General features: G+C 46.3%; 1 protein-coding gene across 3 annotated transcripts; it reads right to left on the bottom strand.

Moving 5' to 3' along the window:
- Nucleotides 1-5,186: 5,186 nt before the first annotated feature.
- Nucleotides 5,187-16,251, bottom strand: HERPUD1 (homocysteine inducible ER protein with ubiquitin like domain 1). Of its 3 annotated transcripts, none has more exons than XM_002912285.4 (8): nucleotides 15,974-16,248; nucleotides 13,127-13,204; nucleotides 12,964-13,038; nucleotides 11,844-11,974; nucleotides 9,502-9,624; nucleotides 8,641-8,991; nucleotides 7,004-7,109; nucleotides 5,187-5,948 (listed from the first exon to the last, which is right to left on the bottom strand). In XM_002912285.4, exons 1-8 carry the CDS (start codon nucleotides 16,124-16,126, stop codon nucleotides 5,784-5,786), a joined length of 1,182 nt encoding a protein of 393 aa, XP_002912331.1. In that variant the 5' UTR covers nucleotides 16,127-16,248; the 3' UTR covers nucleotides 5,187-5,783. The 3 variants fall into 3 exon arrangements, with proteins under 3 accessions (XP_002912331.1, XP_019664129.1, XP_034493654.1); XM_019808570.2 differs by having other exon boundaries at nucleotides 12,964-13,035; XM_034637763.1 differs by lacking the exon at nucleotides 5,187-5,948 and having other exon boundaries at nucleotides 8,798-8,991; nucleotides 15,974-16,251.
- Nucleotides 16,252-19,611: the final 3,360 nt, after the last annotated feature.

Genomic DNA, 19,611 nt, shown 5'->3' with positions numbered 1-19,611 from the left:
TTCCCCTCGCAGGCCAACCCCGTAAGACCACCCCACCACCTTCCCTGCTGTCACCCCAGTAAGCCTGCCCCTCGCTGACCCCGTATCCCCTAATCCTGCCCTCAGTCATCAGCAATCTCCACGATCCCCTTGGCTGCTCTGCTCCACCTTCCTGCTCTGACTCTGGGTTTGCGATTTCCTGGCAGGCTCTCAGTGGAGCTCCTCTTATACCCTTGTCCTTGACTCATTTTTCCTCCCTCTTCCTTCATTCAACTCCAACTCCTTCAAGAATGAGCCTCCCCACCCCGACCCCTTCTTATGACTCCTCCAATGGCTCCCATCTCTCTTTGACTAAAACCCACATCTCTTACAGTGGCCGCGAGGTCCTATGTGACCTCGCTTTACCCACCTCTAGATCTTACCATCCACCGCTCCCCTTCAGCCACCTGTACCTTCCAAGACGTTGGCTGTGCCGAGTCTCTTCCTACCTCAGGGCCTTTGCACTTGCAGTTCTTTCTACTTGGAAGGCTCTTCCAGAAATCTTTGCTTGGTTTGCTTCAGCTCCTCATTCAGGTGTCACCTCCTCAGAGGTCTTCCCTGACCACTGTCCAGCCACTCGCCCTGCCCCAAGCCCCCTGCTACCTAAAATGTCCCTCAACCCATTATTCTCTCTCTCGTCTGTTTCTCCACCCAGCCCATCTCGTTTTATGGCCACTTCTTCCCTTACCTAGGGTCTGTCATCCCACCAGGACGTAAGCTCCCTGAGGCAGGGAACAGCCGGCACCAGGTGGGTCCTCAGTACAGAATTGTTGAGTGTTGACTGTAGGGGGCTTGCCTGTGGGTTCTTCAGCCAGCTGTGTGGACGGGGAACCACAAGCACCCTCACACTCAGTCATGGACGAATCCAATGGACATCAGAGAATTCGCCCCTGTGGCTAAGCCACTGGGACTGCTGTGAGCAAAGCTATTCCTGGATGTCACTGAACCGGAGACATCCTCCCCCGACCCACTCCCCAGGTCCTCACGCCATTGATATCCCACCACTTTCGGCCTCACGCCTTCCTTCCTGCAAGCCTCCCCAGCAGCCTCCCCGGGACGCGAGACCTTTAAAGGCACAGAGCAGACCTGCCCTGGAGCCTCCCTCACAGGCATTTGGTCTGATGCACCCTCTTCTGAAGGAGTGACACGGCCATCCCGGAAGCAGCCTCCCATTGGCCAGCACGGCACCCCAGGATGAGGATCTGGACCCGCCATCTCCAAGCTGGGACCCTGTATCAGTCGGGGTTCCACCAGGGAAACAGAACCTGTAGAAGATGAGCTCATCGTTCGTTTATTTCAAGGAAGGGGCTGACGTGATTGTAGAGGCTGGCCAGGCAAGTCTTAAGTTTTAGAGCCGGCCGGCAGGCTGGAAACCACAGAAACCCCATTGCATGCTGTGGGCTGGACGGCTTCTTCCTTGGGGAGACCTCCCTTGTGCTCTTCAGACCTATCAGTGAATTGGATGAGGCCCACTCTGATTCTAGACGGTAATTGCCTTTACTTAAAATCTGATTGTAGATGGTAATCACATCTGCAAAATACCTTCACGGCAACACCTAGTTAATGATTGATTGCATAACTGGGCCTCGCCACTGTTGACGAGGGCCCATGTTATTTTTTTTTTAAGATTTTATTTATTTATTCGACAGAGATAGAGACAGCCAGCGAGAGAGGGAACACAAGCAGGGGGAGTGGGAGAGGAAGGAAGCAGGCTCCCAGCAGAGGAGCCTGATGTGGGGCTCGATCCCAGGACTCTGGGATCACACCCTGAGCCGAAGGCACACGCTTAACGACTGAGCTCCCTAGGAACCCCGAGGGCCCATGTTCTTAAACCACACTTCATCTCCAGATAAAGACAGTAACAAATTCATGCTTCTGCTTAATATGATGCCGCTATCCTGTGGTTTTCACAAAAACCATGCCGACCCTTTCCCCGGGAGAGGATGCCAAGTCCTGGGGTGATGGGCACTCTACTCCTTGGTAGCCTGTTACTGAAATTCTGTTATGTAAAGTTAGGTATGATTAATTCATCTTGTGTTAGATGATAGGAGACAAGGGAAGAAAACATGTAATATGCAAGTGTGCGTGAAAATATACAAACGTAGGTTGTTTCAGAAGCAGAAGGACCCCAAAGTGGCCAGGTGGCTGTCTTAGCTTCCAGTTCAATGGAATCATTGTGTCTCCTAGTGGAAGCATTACTTCCTGTTGTGGGTTGAACTGTGTCCCCCGAAGTTCATGTCCATTCAGAACATTGAAATGTGAAAGGACGTCTTTGCAGATATAAATCCAATGATCGGCATCCTTATAAGAAGTCATATAAAAACACAGAGACACAGAAACAGAGGGAAGAAAGCCATATGAGGAAGGAGACAAAAATTGGAGTGACACAGCTGCAAGCCAAGGAGCATCAAGAAATTGCTGGCAACCACCAGAAGCTAGGAGAAAGGTGTGGAACAGGTTCTCCCCCAGTGATCCCAGAAGGAAGCCATCTGCCAACACCTTGATTTCAGACTTCTAGCCACTCAAACTGTGAGAGAATAAATTTCTATTGTTTTAAGCCACCCAGTTTGTAGAATTTCTTATGGTAGTTCTAGGAAATGAATATACTCCCTTAGGAACTAAGACTTCTAGAGCAGAGCATAAGATTGTGGGAAAGAGAAACAAAATTTTTTCTAATGGATCAATAGGGTCATAGTGAGTGGTACCACTCCCATTTCTGCCCCTTGATCCCCGGACCTGTGGATCCTGGCCACGGGAGAAACAGCACCATAAGTTGACCTTGATTAGAACATATACAGCCTTCTGGAGGAACTTGGCCCAGCCCTGCTAAGTATTGGTACCTAACCGTTCTGCGTGGTCCGGTCCTAGGCACATTCCTAGGAAGGAAGAGGCTGCAGACCACATGCCCTCCCTTCAGGCCCATCAGCATTTTGAAGACCCCAGAAGTCTGCAGCGGTTTCCAAATTTACTTGACCATGAGCTCATTTTTGGCAATGTTTCTGCTATGGAACTAGGATTTAAGAAAACACACCTCGGAAAATGCAAACTTAAAAAGCTGCTAGGGTTTAAGCTGAAATAGGAAATTTTGTTTTGTTTTTAGGTACTTGAATCGCTACTTTGTAATGGAGATCCAAACCAATAATTTTCTAAGTATGAATAGCGGAACATAGTACATTATCATACTACATTTAGTAACTGTTGTGAAAGCACCGACATTTGTGCCACACCCCCGCCCCCCGTCAGCTGTCTTAAACCTTCTCTGTTGTCTGAAGAACCCCCTTTGTCCTGGTGCAGCTTGGGCCAATGTGAACCCTTGTCAGCTGCCCTTGGGAGCACCTTCCTGGAACTATTTTGGGCCCATGGAATCTGGCGTTTCATCATCATAGGCTGACCTCACAGGGAGAGTGGCCCCACTACTTCAGAACATGAGACGGATGCTGCCAGCTGCCTGGGGCTCCAGGAACCTTGTCAGATGGTGATGCCCCCTCCCCTGAAAACCAATAGGCTTTTCTACCCAAGACTTGAAAAAGACCTTAGTGTGAACTCTTTTTTTTTTTTTAAGAAAGGCAGCCTGCCACATGCAGTGCCTCGTTTGGCCGCGTCTGGAGTCTTGGAAGCCTGACCACCCTACGTCCTCCTACAATGGACCTTGAGCGAGTATTTGGAGGTTCTAGCAGGGGACTGCAGCCACTCGTGTTCCCTTGACTGAAGAACAGTCCTCCTCTGCGGGGGGAAGGTAGTCCTCTTCCGCTGAGCGCGCAGCTTCGGGAGGGCATGGAGCGGTGAGGAAGGGGACACCCGCCTAGCCAGCCGGATCAGCCGAAGCAACCCTGGTGATCAGCAGGGTGACACGTTGCAGCCAGACTGCCCTCACATTCTGGACTCTTCACGATCGCTTTCATCAATCACTGAGACTAAATACAGAGCAGGCCAAAAACCCAGCTTTGTGGTTGGAGGGGAAGTCTCACCTCTGAGAGAGTCTTCCTTCACTGTGACCCTTCTCTTCATTCTGACTCCTCCCATCAGCTCAGACCAGCTTCCTCACTTGTAAAACCCTCAAACCTCTGGTCTCAAGTCCTTTCTTCCGTCAGGCAAACACTGCCTTCATAACTTGTTGATAATCACCGCTTCTGGTCCGGAGGCCCGGTGTTATTTGAAACTCCATGCCATTTAATTCCTGGTACAGTTATCTTTGCTGGGTTTTTATTTTTTATTTAATTTGAATTTTGAGAGCGAGCACATGAGAGTGGGGGAGGGGCAGAGGGCGAGGATGAGAATCTCAAGCAGGCTCCACACCCAGCACAGAGCGATGCAGGCTCCACACCCAGCACAGAGCGATACGCACAGAGCGATACGGGGCTCCACCCCATGACCCTGAGATCATGACCTGAGCCGAAATCAAGAGTCGGACACTCAATGGACTGAGCCACCCAGGTAGCCCCTCTTTGTTGGCTTTTTAAAGCACAACCATACATGAAATCTTTGTATCTACCCAGCACTTGCTATGAATCGTTCAGTGAATATTTGATGTAAATGATGTTTTCAGTAATGATTAAATGATCACAACCATGATACAAGTGATTTACTCTGCCAAAAACACCCTGCCCAGGCCTTCAGCATTCTGCCTGTAACATTATTCGTGTGTGAAAAATACAACTGTGTTTTTAAGATTAGTCTCAAAATTAATACTTCAAAGATTAAAACCACAAAAGCAAGCTCAGCTTAAGAAAGCCTGCTGGATGAGTAGGTGTAATTACCACAGAATTGCCAAGGTGGAAGGTGCGTAATGCCACTAACTTTTTTTTTTTTAAAGTAGGCTCCGCACCCAATGGGGGGCTTGAATTCACGACCGAGATCGAGAGTCACATGCTCTACCGACAAAGCCAGCCAGGTGCCCCAATGCCCCTCACTTTAAACTTGGAGAATCCAAGTTTGATGGGTTACTACATAAGCCAGTACTGCTGGAATCAGGGAATGGGGACAAACACAAGTGTATTCTTAGTCGATTAAAACTTTCATGGCTTTACCTTATCACTCTTCATTAGTACAAATAGTCCTTTTATAAAAAGCAGCAAAACATTCGGGTGACTTACAAGTCAGCAACTCAACTGTTGACCATCCAGCGACATGGACATGGAGCAAACTGCTAAGATGACAGGAGTCTCTGCCAGGGTCATTCATAGTAAAACTTTATTGAACAGAAAACCCAGCAAAGGTTTTCACCTCTGCAAAGTTCCCCTTGGTTTAAAGTAAAGCACTGCATTTTAAAAAGCAATTATACATAAGTCTTTCCTAGAAAAGTCCTGCTAAAACATGTCTAGCAATTTCATTGATTATATAAAGTAATACACTTAGTGTAATTTAAACATTCCAACAGGAATCAAATCGTTCCAGCAGAACCATTTCTGCATCTATGATATCTATGTACAAACACACATGCAGACACACACATCTGAAAAGTCCTCAGGCATAAACATGCGACACTAATGCCTTCTACTTACAATGCCTATGAAACTACATACAATATATATTAAAGCTCTTCAGAGAATAAAGACATGAGAAGCCTTGGACATTTTTTGTTCATCAATTTGTATCATGGCTTCATGTCTTAGTTTCTGCTTTTGCTTGATCACAAAAGCGTATCCTCCTCCTTGCTGATTCTCGAATTCTGTGCCATTGCCATGTCCAGGTGAGGAAATCTAGCTGGAGTCAGATGACCCAGTCCACGCCTGTCGAAGCCTCCAGCAGCCAGAAAGCAAGCACCATCAGTTTGCTATGGCTGGGGGGCCTTCTGGGAGAAGAGAAGCGAAGAAAGTCTTGAAGACAAGCCAGGCTGTGCTCATAAACGAAGGGCTGGTCTGCTCGTCGTCCAGTACATCCCTGTCTGGAGGGAGGCGGTTGGGGTCTTCGATTTCAGGATCAGGGCCTTCCTACAGTTAATGAAACACAATGAGAAAACCATTAGGACCGTGACAAATGCCAAATAATGTAATAATGTTAGGAAAAGGCAGAGTAAATCCCTGGCCCCATATTCAAAGCACCCAGGCAGACAGGATCCCAGGGAAGAATGTCCTGGGCTGGATGGAGTTCTCAGTTCTCAGGCTGGATGGAGGCCTGGAAGTTCACAACTGCTGGTGAACTTCAGAGTTTTGAAAATTCCTGGCAGTAAGTATTAGAACAAATGAAGTAATTCGATCTTTATTAGTAAACTCATGAATTAAGTTAACCAGTTCATTAAATATGGATATTCTGATTTTGGCAGCGTTCTAAGAAACTAAAAATGGGAAACCCAGGGTTCTAAAAACAGATACTAGGGTAACAATTTATATTATAAAAGAATATCCTTTAGGATTATGGATTAAACTGATGTATAAATCTAGGAAAATTCTCCAGGAAACCTATTCTGTAAGTGAGACATGCTTATATTCCTGATCTTTAATTAGAATAACTATCCACTAGCAGTTTCCAAGGTGTAACACATTGTTATAGGCCTCTGAATGCTCAAAATAGTGAGTTTAAAAAAACACTATTTACATATGCCAAAATGCAAATTGCCACAGGACTAAAATACCTGATGGATTTTATGACATATTCAATGTTTTTTAAAAATAGCTACTCTCCAGGCGCCTGGGTGGCTCAGTCAGTTAAGCGTCTGACTCTTGGTTTCTGCTCAAGTCATGATCTCAGGGTCATGAGATCGAGCCCTGTGTTGGGCTCCGTACTCAGTGCAGGAAGTCTGCTTGAGATTCTCTCTATCCCTCTGTCTCTCCCTACACCTGCTTGCATGCATGCATGCTCTTGCTCTCGCTCGCAAAATAAATAAATCTTAAAAAAAAAAAAAAAAGAAGTTACTGCTCTAAGAACAAATTTGAAAAAATCTTGAAACTTCAGCCTAATGAAATGGTAAGCCATGAAGCTAAGTATCTAAGCATTAAGGATTTGAGAGCCTGGCCAAGCTTGCTGGGCCCCACTGGGAGCTTCTTACCTGTAAGTTATTGTTGGGGTCCTGATTTACAGCTTCATGAGGAGGACCATTGTTCGCAAAGTTCTGAACTGGTCTCTGTCTAAATGGAAACCACCCAACGTGATGCCTTCAAAGGAAGCACATAAAAGTTCATCTTAGCTAATCACAGTGATCTTTGTTCAAGAATTTAAGGGTCTTCTTGATTAGACAGGGTCCCCCTTGCCATCCTCCTCTAATCATAGCAGTGCTCTGATTAGAAGCTCACAGCCAGGCCCATCTGCTGACTTTCTACCACACCATCTCCTAGACTTCCTCACTGGCCTGTCAGCTTCCTCAAGGTCACTGTGGGGACTATGTTTTATTCAGCACTGTGTGCCCACCAACATTAACAGCGCCCTGAACACAGTAGTGCTCTATAAATGCTTGCTGATCCGAAATAAACTTTACACCTGCAAACCTGACCAGGGGGTGGGGGAGGGATAAATATACATACACACACAGAGCTGGGATTATAATATGTAATAACCTACATAATAATAAGACCTAAATTTGGTCACAAATATAGGATTCTAGAGACTAAAAAACAAAGAATTGACTAAATTTTCTTTGGAAAATCCAACTAAATACAAATCTTATAGCAAATATGACAAAATATTAACAATCATTAATTCTGGATATAAGAGTAATTGTATTATTCAAGTATTTCTCTCTTAAGATTTTTACAACTAAAATAAAAATCCATTTTCACTCTATAGGAAAAATTTGTCAGTTCTGACCACAAGCAAGGACGTACACTCTAGGCCAGGGTTTCTCAACTTTGGCGCCACTTACACATTGGGCTGGCTATGTGCTGTGGGGCTGTCCTGTGCTTTGCAGGATGTCTGGCAGCGCCTCTGGCCTCTATCTACTAGATGCCAGTAGGACCAGCCCTCTAGTTGTGACAGTCAGAAGCATCACACCCTGGGAGTACAAAATCATCCTGGTTGAGAACCACTACTCTGAGCCATGGATAAAGCCAAATGTCAGGTCTGTAAACGTTCCCTGCCCCTTTGGAGTTTTGCTGCTGTTCAGTGCCTGACCTTTAATCCTGGAAGGCAGCAACTACAGCTTGATAAAGATAAACTTGTTTTTATTCAAAACAAATACAATTTTCCCTTCATGCCTTAGAATGGCCCTATTGTTGTGGTTCATGAGCCTGGCAGGTACCTTATCTAGAAGAAAACAGAATGTTTTTCTTGCATTAACACATGATTAATGTGTTCTCAGCAGTGCCCAACCAAGCTGTCAGTTCCTTGCACTGGAAGTGTCAGAATAATACGCTATTTAAATACACTTCCATAGGGTCGCCTGGGTGGCTCAGTCAGTTAGCGTCCAATTCTTGATTTCGTCTCAGGTCGTGATCTCAGGATCAAGAGATCGAGCCCTGCACTGAGCTCCACATGGAGCATGGAGCCTGTTTAAGATTCTCTCTCTTTCCCTCTGCCCCTCCCCCTGCTCGCACTCTTTCTCTAAATACATAAATAAAATCTTAAAACACACACACACTTCCATAAATGACTGAGACTGCTCAAAAATAGAAAAATCGGTACTTGTTTTGAGCCACCACGCAGCGTTAATTTGTAGTAAAGGGAAAAAAGGGAAGTGAAACATTTGCTTACAGGTACATAACGACGGTGGCCCCCATGACCATGAGGAACCTGCTCAGGGAGGAGTAGAAGTAGAGGATACTGAGAAAAACCGAAAATGTGGCTGCTGAATAGGTCCAATCCAACCAATCTCGATTTATTTCATCATCTTCTTCCACAATAGGGCCACCTTGTGCATTCATCCGCAAATTCTGATTGGCCCCGGGATTAACCACCACTGCAGGAGCAGCGTTCTGATTGGCTGGCTGGTTCTCTGCCGGAAACTGGTTGTGAATAGGGGCTGGAGCAGGTGCAGAGACCACAGGTATCTCTTGTGCACTTGGTGAGGGGACAAAAGCCCCCGACGCAGCAGTGGCCGCTAAACTAAAATAAAATCGACATAGGCAGATACTGTTGAGAGCAAAGCACTGGGAAGACTGTGCTTCTCACAGCCTTATTTACACAGGGTCTTTCACTGTTAAGAATTCTAAGTAGGTACATGAAAAACTTGGCTTTTCTTTAACTTAGTAAAGAATTTCTTTACTAACAGTTGAATCTATAAATGCCTCTTCTGCTCCTGAGAGAGCGACATGGTAAATTTCATCTGGAGTTAGAAGTATAAAACTGTGAAAGTATGGTATGGTAGCAAATTAAACTTTTCACCAAAGTAAAGATACCTCATATTGAAGAGGAAGTAACTGATTGTAAATGAAGTCATCAAACTACATACAGATACAAGCCCCCCTGAATTAATACACAAATTAGGGAGCAGTTATCATTTACATTCTCCTCCACCCACCAGACCAGACAGAGCAGGGCTCTGAAGAAACTGACGGACAGCCTCACTCCTCACCCCTAGCCCCGCCGCAGCCAGCAGGACAGGAAAGGACTCACTATTGCATGTAGTACTGGCGTGCGTAGATCTGCTGGAACCAGGACAGCTGCAGCCACCCATAGGTGGTGTAGCCCGAGAAACCAGGCCCCAGGCCTTGGAACGCTGGATGGGCAGCTTCAGGCCTATGAAAGATTTTTTTAAAAAATACTCATTTTGACTTGGTTTAGTATGAATAAATGAAAGGTCTACATTACAATTAAGACTTCAAATCAGAGAGACAGAGGCTTTATTACAGTTACATGGTAGATTACTGTGTGACACACCTGTGTGGTAAGTGCTGACCGAGCTTGACCACCATGGCCCAGATCCCACAGGGACACGAGAGCCGGCGCCCTGCACTGGGCTCTCATACCATGTTGTTACTAGCACATGAACAAGCCGGACCCTTTCAGGCTAGGTGGATCCTCACCCCCCAGTCTCCATTTGCTGAGTATCATTGCAGCTTTAAACCCACTGTTTATCCTTCAAAGAGCAGCTCTAAAAAGCCACATCTCTCTCAAAGTCTTTCCTAAAGAAAACTACCCCCTCCTTCTGCTACCCATCTCTCCCCACCCCTAAATCTGAGCTACATGGAGGGGAAGAGTTATGTGTCTATGTGGCATCACTCATACGTGCTTACTGACCACTTGTGCCCTGGACAGGCTGCTGGGCTATTATCTCACTGGATCTGCAACAACCTTGTATGGAGGGAGCTTTCCCTCCATTTCACAGAAGGGAGCCCGAATCCAGCTCAGGGAAGACGAGGGATTTGCACAAAGTCACTGAGCTAGTTAAACAGCAGGGCTGCATTTGAGGCCTGTCTGACACCAAACTCCTGTTTCTTAAGCAGCCTAGGCTTGAAGAGCATACGCATGTCATCTTTGGCTTTGTGCACCTTACACAGTGAACTCCTTTAGTTTCAGTTTTGTGAACTGCTGCCAAAAGAATTGAGGAAAAATCAGGAACTGGTTATATGATCATCTCTGCTGGTTCACTCCCATCCTTGAAATTATATGTATTGGCTACTCAATAAATATGCGTTGAATAAAATTGACAAGTTTTATCAAGGTGAAATTCACATACATATGGGGCACAAATCTCAAGTTGTGTAGCTAGAATAAGGGAAGCAGTTTTGAGTGTTTCTATCCCATTATCCAATCTTATACACGGACAGTCTTTTTCTAAGTCGGATCCGTGCCCAGTGTGGAGCCTAATGCAGGGCTCGATCTCACCACCCTGAGATCAAGACCTGAACTGAGATCAAGAGTTGGATGCTTAACTGACTGACCCACCCAGGTGCCTCTATGCTGGCAGTCTTTTAATCAAATTCCCTACCCAGAGTGTTTCTAAAATGGTATTCCGATTCAAGCAGGTCTTGGTATAATATTGTTTTTGATCACTTAAAAATGTTATAGTGCAAGAAAATGAGAGGACAACAAAGTGCTTTTGTAGCTCTGATGAGGACAGCACTGTAGATATGCAAGATATCTCTAAGGTTTTACTCAAGTATGTAGGGGTGAACCGACATGACATCTGGGAATTACTTTTAAACACTTCAGAAAGGAAAAGGCAAAGGAGGAATAGATAAAACAAACATGGCAAAACTATGATCATTACTGGGCTCAAGTGATGGCTGTGTGAAGATTCATTACACAGTTCCCTCTGCTTTTGTGTGTATTTGAAATTTCTGTTAAGGAAAAAAAAAAAACCCAAAAAACAAAAACAAGTCATTCCTCAAATACCTTTGTCAAAATCAAATATTAAAAACTACCAGGAAAAGCAAACCAGGGGAACTGAGGGGCTACAGAATTTCAACTTGCAATTATTTTTTTCTCTTAAGAACTCTCATTGTAAGAGGTTCCAAGAGCTATGAAATCCAAACATCAGAGCATTTAGTCACTCCTGGCTTTTGCTCTAAAGAATAGACCTTTTTTCCCCAGCACCGCCAACTCAGTCCTTGGCAGAGCATTTCTTAAACAATCTTTTCACCTTTTGTCACCCACTGTTATGATACACAAAGCACAGAGCCGCTCAGCAAAGCAGCTGTGAAATGCTTATGCCAGCTGTTCTCTCTGCAGCAGCACTAAGTCCCTATTATGAGGTCAGCACAACACCAAGCACATGTAGGGGAAATGCCTACATTTTCAACACCTGCATCCTCATATGTTTATATGTTTTTAAAAGGCTGTGTATTAAGAAAAAAATACATAAAAGATCTTTAAAAGTGAAGCCCTTAAAAAGCATAATTTTGTACATTTTAAAGTTCTGTGACTATAAGCTATAAATATACTTTTTTCTTAAAATTGATGCACATAACGCACATCCATCTTGCATAAATCTGGTTCTCTATGGTAACACTCACCTTGAGATAGTCTCCCACCCAGAGGGAGAAAGGTTCCGAAGAACCTCCCTTTGCCTTAAACTATCACCTGAGGAATCCCCAGGATACTGTCCCTGATGGAGACCAGCAGGCTGCTCCACGGATTCAGCAACCTAAGTAAGCAGAAGCCGAACATTAGAACAAAGGACCTGATGCAACTGTCTGCAACCAAACTAAAAGGATTCTTCTGCGAATGCCTTATGTCCCTCACCCCAACCTCTGAACTTGACAAAATTAAACAGATGCAATGTTATATAAAAAATATTCTGAAATAGTTTCAACCCAATTTCAATATATAGATATTTTTAAAACCCCTATTTTTCCCAGAGTAATTATGCTGTAATTTCATTAAAATCTTCCAATGAAGTTATCATTGGTGAGAAAGCAAACTGATAGTGTTCTACAGATCTTATGGTGGTGAATTTACTAAATCAAGAAACTGAATCTGACCAACAACATTTATAAGTACAACCCAGCCATCAACCTGAAGGAAAGAAATTTCCTATCCTATGTTCAGATGTTTCAGAAAATAGAGTCATAATCCTCATTCAGAGTACATTGCTACATTAGATTATTACTGTATATTCAAATCAACACTGTGAAATGAAACATGAACGATTTTGGCTGCCAAACATAAGTCTTTAGAGATCACTTGATAGGGACTGTGGTCTTTTCTTATCCAATGAAATAAATCACAATAAAAATTTCCAAAGGGAATATATTCACTTTTTTACTGTTCATAAAAATTGGTGATTCCTTAGAAGCAGCTTATTATGTGCTAAATTCAGTAAAAACCCATTTTAGAGAGCCTTGCTGGTTTAGTGGTCTGGACACACAGCTATCGTAGGCCAGATTATGCCCCCGTAGGGTGTGTCACGTAGAACTCTACTTTCCCACTACAACACTGACAGCATAGTCTACTACTGTAATAGCAGACATGCGCTTGTATTGGTAACTTTCTAATTCCTGATTCTCACTGGGGAAGAAACAAAGTATTACTTGATAAAAAGGCAATAAAATCTCTTGAGTTTTTTTCCAACTCCCTTTATTTCTACCGTGATGGTCTGAATGACATAGATTGATCTTCAAAAAGCAGACGTACCTTTGTGCTGGTTTCTGACATTTTTGAAGGACCCTTCACATTGCACACCAGATGCAAAACATGCCGTTTTTCCTGCTAGAAGTAATAAGAAGGTACTTTAGGACCTGAATTCAACCTGGTAAGTGCTTAAAAACATTTAAAAGTTGATGTGTAAATGATGTACCTTTGGAAGCAATTCCTCGAGACACTGATGATCCAACAACAGCTTCCCAGAATAAATTAACCTCTGGTCCTCTGGACGCTAGTCATGGAAACAAAGAGTAGCACAGGTCAGCATTTAGCTTCGACGAGTTCCCAAACACAGAAGAAACTTGTATACAATTAACCTGGATATGGGTGTTCTTTCTTAGAATCACGGGAAAGCATTTTTTCAAAGGTCTCATATACAAAACTCTTCTTTAGAAAGTGCTGAACTTTGAATTTCTCTCTAACATGCATATAAATTTAGGATGGCAGGGGCGCCTGGGTGGCGCAGTCGTTAAGCATCTGCCTTTGGCTCAGGGCGTGATCCCAGCATTCTGGGATCGAGCCCCACATCAGGTTCCTTCCTAGGAGCCTCCTTCTTCCTCTCCCACTCCCCCTGCTTGTGTTCCCTCTCTCGCTGGCTGTCTCTAATAAATAAATAAAATCTTTAAAAAAAAAAATTTAGGATGGCAAATTATCTCCAGTCCACAAAACCTATGGTGACCTACTTGACTTTTAAACTCCCAAGGAAATTCCTTTCTGCCACTAAAAACACAAACTGAATGGTCTCAGAGAAAACTCAAAGTACTCCCGAGCAAGGTCAGCCTTCACCACAATCACCTAGTACTGTCCTAAGATAACAATAAAGCAACTCTAAGCTCTCAAAGAGACTTTTCCCAATATACAAATGCAGGTATAATCCCTGTGAGATTTAGTATCCCTATTTGAAGGGAGGAAAAGTCTGAAACTGACTTGTCTAAGGTCACCTGCTGCTGAACAGTCAAGATTCCAACCCCTCTTCTCCTTCCCAGTGATTTCAAAACCACAGGGACTCTACACACTTTCATACAAATCTCACTTTTAAAATCTATTTTTAATTCCTTTAAAAAACCATACTTACAACTAATGGCCTCAAATGATATATACCAAAGCCAGCACACATGAGATCACCAGCCAACGCCAGAACAAACAACTATGCAAAATTTGGAATAAAGCTGCTCCTGCCAAGTGGCTGGAGATTATAAAGCAAACTGTTTAAAACAAAACAATAACTGCATCTATTTATCTGCATAAATCAGGATTTTTTTTTGACACTATGCACCTAAAACCACAGAATCAAATTGGATACTATGTTCACCACTGTTCCGGTTGACTTTATACGTAATGCTATAGACATGATTTTGTAAAATGGTACTGAGGGGTGGGGTCCTGCATGACATTAAAGAGTTCCACGCTAGTAAAAGTTTGAAAACCATAGCTGCCTGTGGTTTTCCTTTTAAAGTCCTGAATTGACACTGTGTCTTTACCCAGAGGGCTGATTTGAAAAAAAATTAAATATGTTTAACAACTATTATAAATGTAATTCTTCTCAGGTTAGAAACCAAATGATGAGTGCTCTCCAGCACAATCTTTAAGTACAAATTTACACACCTGAGAGGTCTTCTATTTGGGTCTTCAGACTTAATAACAGGAGTGATGTTTGTCAACCAAGGAAGCCCTTAAGGGAAACTCTCCTCCAAAACACTGCCTTTTACTAAATGATGCAACACGCAACTACACCTATCTGCGTACCTATTAGCCATTCTCACAGCGACTGGGCCACCTAGGTTCTTGGAAGCCGCTGTGATGAAACTACAAATACTCCCAAGGGGCATGCTAAAGGAACGAAAGCTTATTAGATAAACAAGCAAAATTCAAAAGAGTAACTCAGAAGGAAAACTCACTTCCACCTTCCCTATTGAACAAATAAGGAACCAAAAGAGCCTGACCCCTGCAACACGGCAACTTTTCAGATAAGAGGGAACAATTTCACATCTTTTTCGGCCCCCATGTCTCCTCCTGTCTGATGGAGAATTACACTCGTGGGCAGTAAAGCACACTGCTGACACTTACATAATGTCAGAGCAGAAAGTAAATACAGGAAGGATGCAGCCGCCTCCATCACGTGGTGGGGAGGGAGGGCGGTGCTAAGGGTGATGTTGACAGATGTGTCCACCAAAACAAAGCGAGGAAGTCTGTAATTGAGGGGCCAAAGTCTTAAAACCCAGACTCAGGGAGCCTCTTTCTGCCTGCTTCCCTTCTAAATCACTCTAGCCAGAAAGCGCGCGGGGCTCCTCCCCGGGACTCGGCAAAGGCTGCGGAGTCCGGCGCGGCAGGGAGGGGCCCAGGGCGGAAGGTGGACAGGGAGGGGAAGAGCCACGTCTCGCTCCTGGGTGTGGGACCTTAAGTACACACTCCCTGGGCGCTCACCCTGTTTCCCTAGCCACTGGCCCGGGGCTGGCCCCTGCCTCCTCCGCTCCACATCGAGACGCGGCACTCAAAATCCACTTGGCAGCATTTCTGTGTCCTCGCTTCTATCCAGATGCAATCCTAACGCGGAACGCCCAGCCGCCCTGTCCTTTCGGGGAAACTGAGGCTGGAAGGGTGCAGTGACTCACCCAAGGTCAAACTGCTGGCTCAGCGGCTTGGCTAAGGCCGGAAGCCAGACCTAGGGACGGGGCAGTGGTCTGGGAGGTGGGGCTGGAGGGTGACAGTCTTAGGGCTGGGACCGCGGGAGGCGAGGTGACCGGGGACGGTGGCCCGTTGGAAGGCGGGGCGATGGCGGCCTAGGACGCGGAGGTGACGGCCAGTAGGCCGGACAAGGCGGCGCCTATCGCGGCAGGGCAAGACCCCAGCCCTGGGGAAGTGACCTGGTGAGGACCAGCCGTCGGGGGAGTGACGGCGAAGAGAGAAGCTGTAAGGGAAGGGGAGGCGGACGCGAGGCGGGCCGAGGGGATGACAGCCGGGGCGGGAGGCGCTGGCAGCGGGAGTCGGGGGCCCCTCTCACCGGGCGCTCGGGGTAGACGCGGCTCAGATGGGCCTTGAGGAGGCCCACGCTCCAGCTGCGGTCGCCGCTCAGCTCCAAGTCGCGGTGGCGCTGGTTGGGGCTCTTCACCAGGAGCGTGACGGGCTCAGGCTCGGGTTCGGGCTCGACCTCCATATCGGCTGCGCTGTGGGTTCCGCGGCGCTCCGAGATGCCAGGCAGGCGGCGTCGCAGCCACCCACAAACTCTGCAACGACGGTTCGCGTCTCTGGGGCGCGCGCCCCCTCCTCAGGCGCCTTTTATAGGCACCTCGCGCCAGGGCTCTGCGGCGAGAACACTCTGTGGCTGCCTCCCATTGGCTGAGGCAGAGGTCACGGCCCTAACGTGGCCCAATCGGCACCCGGATCCGGAGGCGGAGGGGCGGGGAGAGCACGTGGTCGCGGGCTGATGCAACCCGTCGCCCTTGCGTCACCCGGAGTCCCGGCTGCGGCCCCGGAACCTGGGTTCGGCGGCCATGTTTGGGTGCACTGCGTCCGGGTGGGGTGCTGGGGCCCTGACGGAACGGGGGTGCGCCCTTTGCTCGTGTTGCTCCAGGCGCCGTCAGGAGAGTAAGGCCGGCAGACCCCGGGCTCGGCGGCTTCTGCAAACTGTGCCCTCACAAAGCACTCCCCGTCCTTTTTTACCCCAGGCACCAAGGCTCACTTCCCCTTTCCCTTCCAGGTGGGCGGCCCAGGACATCAGGCTCCACAGCCTGCCCTACGGGGGAGGCCTCCCATGCCTACCCCGACCCCAGCCCAAAGAACGTCTGGGTGGACCCTGTTTGCGAACCCACCCTTAAGCGCGGCCCCACAGGCCTTAGCAGGGCGAGGAAGAAACCGGGCGGATTCCTCCAGGGCCAAGGACAGAGGCTTCCCACGTGCTGTTGCCACTTCGTCTGTGGCCTCAGACGTGAACAATGCACCCTCAAGTGTGGGGCATCACCTTTATGACTGGCAAACGGGCCACACAGTCCAGCTTAGGCTGGGAGACCCTCGCAAAGCGCCTTGCTTTATAGGATGCTAACACCAGCTTCCTTTAAATTGGGGCTGAGACCAGGAGGGGAAGGTTCTCAGTTTTCTAAAAGGTGTCTCTCATGTAGACAGCCCTCCCTCCCGTCTGCAGGACAAAAGGTCCTGAAAAGCAAAACTGACATTGTGCGGGCCCGTCCTTAGCCCGGTCGTGTTGGGACATCTGTTTATCCAGGTGTCAGGAGCTTGACAAGGGCAAGGGCCGGCGGCTAACGGGAGGAGCCTGATCTGGTCGGTGGGTGTAGTACCGCAAACTGGGCAGCTTGAAGGACAGAAATGTATTGTCTCATAGTTCTGGAGGCTAGAAGTCTGACATCAAGTCTTGTTCAGGGTTTGTTCCTTCTGAGGGCTTTGAGAGAGAACCTGTTCAATGCCACTCTCCTAGCTTCTGGTAGTTTGCCTCAATCTTTGGAGTTCTGGGGTGTGTAGCTGCATCATCCCACCTCTGCCTTCACGAACACGCGGTGTTCTCCCTGTGTGCATGCCTTCACATCATTTTCCCTCCATGCAGGTCCATCTCTGTGTGCCAAGCCCCACCACCACCCTTAAAAAAAAAAAAAAGATTTTTATTTATTTATGAGAGAGAGTGCACAAGCGGGAGGAGGGGCAGAAGGAGAGGGAGAGAAAGAATCTCAAGCCGATTCCACCTGCCCGGAGTGGAGCCGGAGGGAGGTAGGGGGCTCAATACTATGACCCTGAGATCATGACCTGAGCCAAAATCAAAAGTCGGATGCCCAACCGACTGAGCCACCCAGGCACCCCCACCCCACCCTTTTTATAAGGACACCAAATCATATTAGATTAGGGTCCACCCTGCTAACTTCATCTTAGTTTGATGATGTGCAAAGACCACATTTCCAAATACAGTCACATTCATAGGTACTGGGGGTCAGGACTTCAAATTCCTTTTACACATTCAATCCGTTATAATCAGCCTTAATGTAACGCAGAACTAGGGTGGCTTCTTTTTCAGCAGTCTTTATGTTAAGAAGAGGGGTGGTGGGCTTTAGACATAAATTGTCCCCATGTTCAGCTTTCTGTGATTGGTTTTTGTCTGCTGAGGAGGGCTCTGTCGCTTTTCATCAGGACTGGCTTCACAGGTGTGGGACCCGTGCAGTCACACAGAACTTCACTCTTGGTTTAATGCTCTGCTGTTACCATCTGAAATTCTTAATAAATTCTGAACAACAAGTTTTGCATTTTCATTTTTCACTAGGTCCTCACAAATCACGTAGCTGGTCCTGCTTTTCATACACAAGATGTTAGAAAATGGTAGTTTTGCAGCTAGCTAGAAGCTGACCAGTGGGGCCAGGCCATGTGAAAAAGCAGAAACCTTAAAGGAGGCAGCCAGGCAGGAGATAACAACTTTATTGGGAAATTAAGTATGCCACATGGCATGGTTTCCTCTAGCCTGCAGTGACAAGCGTCAGGACCCCTTAAGACAGCATATCCACTTCCATCAGTAAGAAAGTAAAGGGTGTGTTTTTTTTCCCTTAGGGAAAAGGCAGTCTAATTTCTGTGATGCCCTTTTATCTCCCGATAAGAGAGCTCCTTTTAAAGGACTCTGGTGATTCTGCCTGTAGCATATTTAGAAAAACATTGAATTCAAGTCCACAAACATGCCAGGAATAGAAAGGTAAACATGGAGTGGCCCTATTCTCAGTAGCCTTGCAAAGATAATGGGAGGTGATAAGACAGCACAAAAATACAGAACTAAAGGACAACCCAAAAGTCTCCAACATTTCTGAAGGACTCATGATTACACTGAGGGATTCCATGGCAGCAGGAGAAGAGGGGGAGTCAGAGAAAACTTGATGGAAAAGCTGGAGTCTGAGCTGAACTTTGAAGGATGTGTAGGATTTGAATAACAGTAATAATGTCAGCAATTACTGATTAGGCCCAATAGAATGACCATGTACAGAATTTGCATGGCCAAGTATAACTCAGTGGTTAAGGTCATGGTCCCAGAGCCAGACTGCCTGTTTTTGTAAACCTAGCTTTTGCCACTTGAGAGCTATGTGACCTTAGGCCAGTTACTTAACTGCTCTGTACCTAATTTTCCTCTCTGCAAAATAGAAAGAATAATAGTATCTATTTCATAGGGTTGTTGTGAGGTTTACATGATAGAACATTGCTGAAGGTCTTGGGACAGATCCAGACAGGAAGCGCTCAATAAATGTTAGCCATTAGTATTTAGCAAACTGAAACCAGTCCAATCCAGTGGTCCCTGAACCTGGCTATGAAACAAAATCACCCAAGGACCTTTTTTTTAAAGTAAAGGTCCCTGGGTGCCTCGGTGGCTCAGTTGGTTAAGCCTCTGACTCTTGATTTTGGCTCAGGTCATGATCTCAGGGTTGTGAGATTGAGCCCCACATCGGGCTCTGTGCTGGGCATGGAGCATGCTTCAGATTCTCTCTCTCTCTCTCTCTGCCTCTCACCCTGCCTCCCTCTCTAAAAAAAAAAAAAAAAAAAAAAAAAAAAAGTAAAGATCCCTACCACACCAGCACTGAAGCCTTGGCAAAGATATGGAGCAACTGGATCTCTCACACGTGGCTGATAGTATAAAGATGGTACGACCCTTTTGGAAATCGGTCT

The sequence above is a fragment of the Ailuropoda melanoleuca genome, chromosome 12, assembly GCF_002007445.2.
Source record: "Ailuropoda melanoleuca isolate Jingjing chromosome 12, ASM200744v2, whole genome shotgun sequence".
NCBI classification, from domain to species: Eukaryota; Metazoa; Chordata; class Mammalia; order Carnivora; family Ursidae; genus Ailuropoda; species Ailuropoda melanoleuca.
Note: the sequence above shows the minus strand (reverse complement) of the source record. Positions and strands in the feature narration are given on the sequence as shown.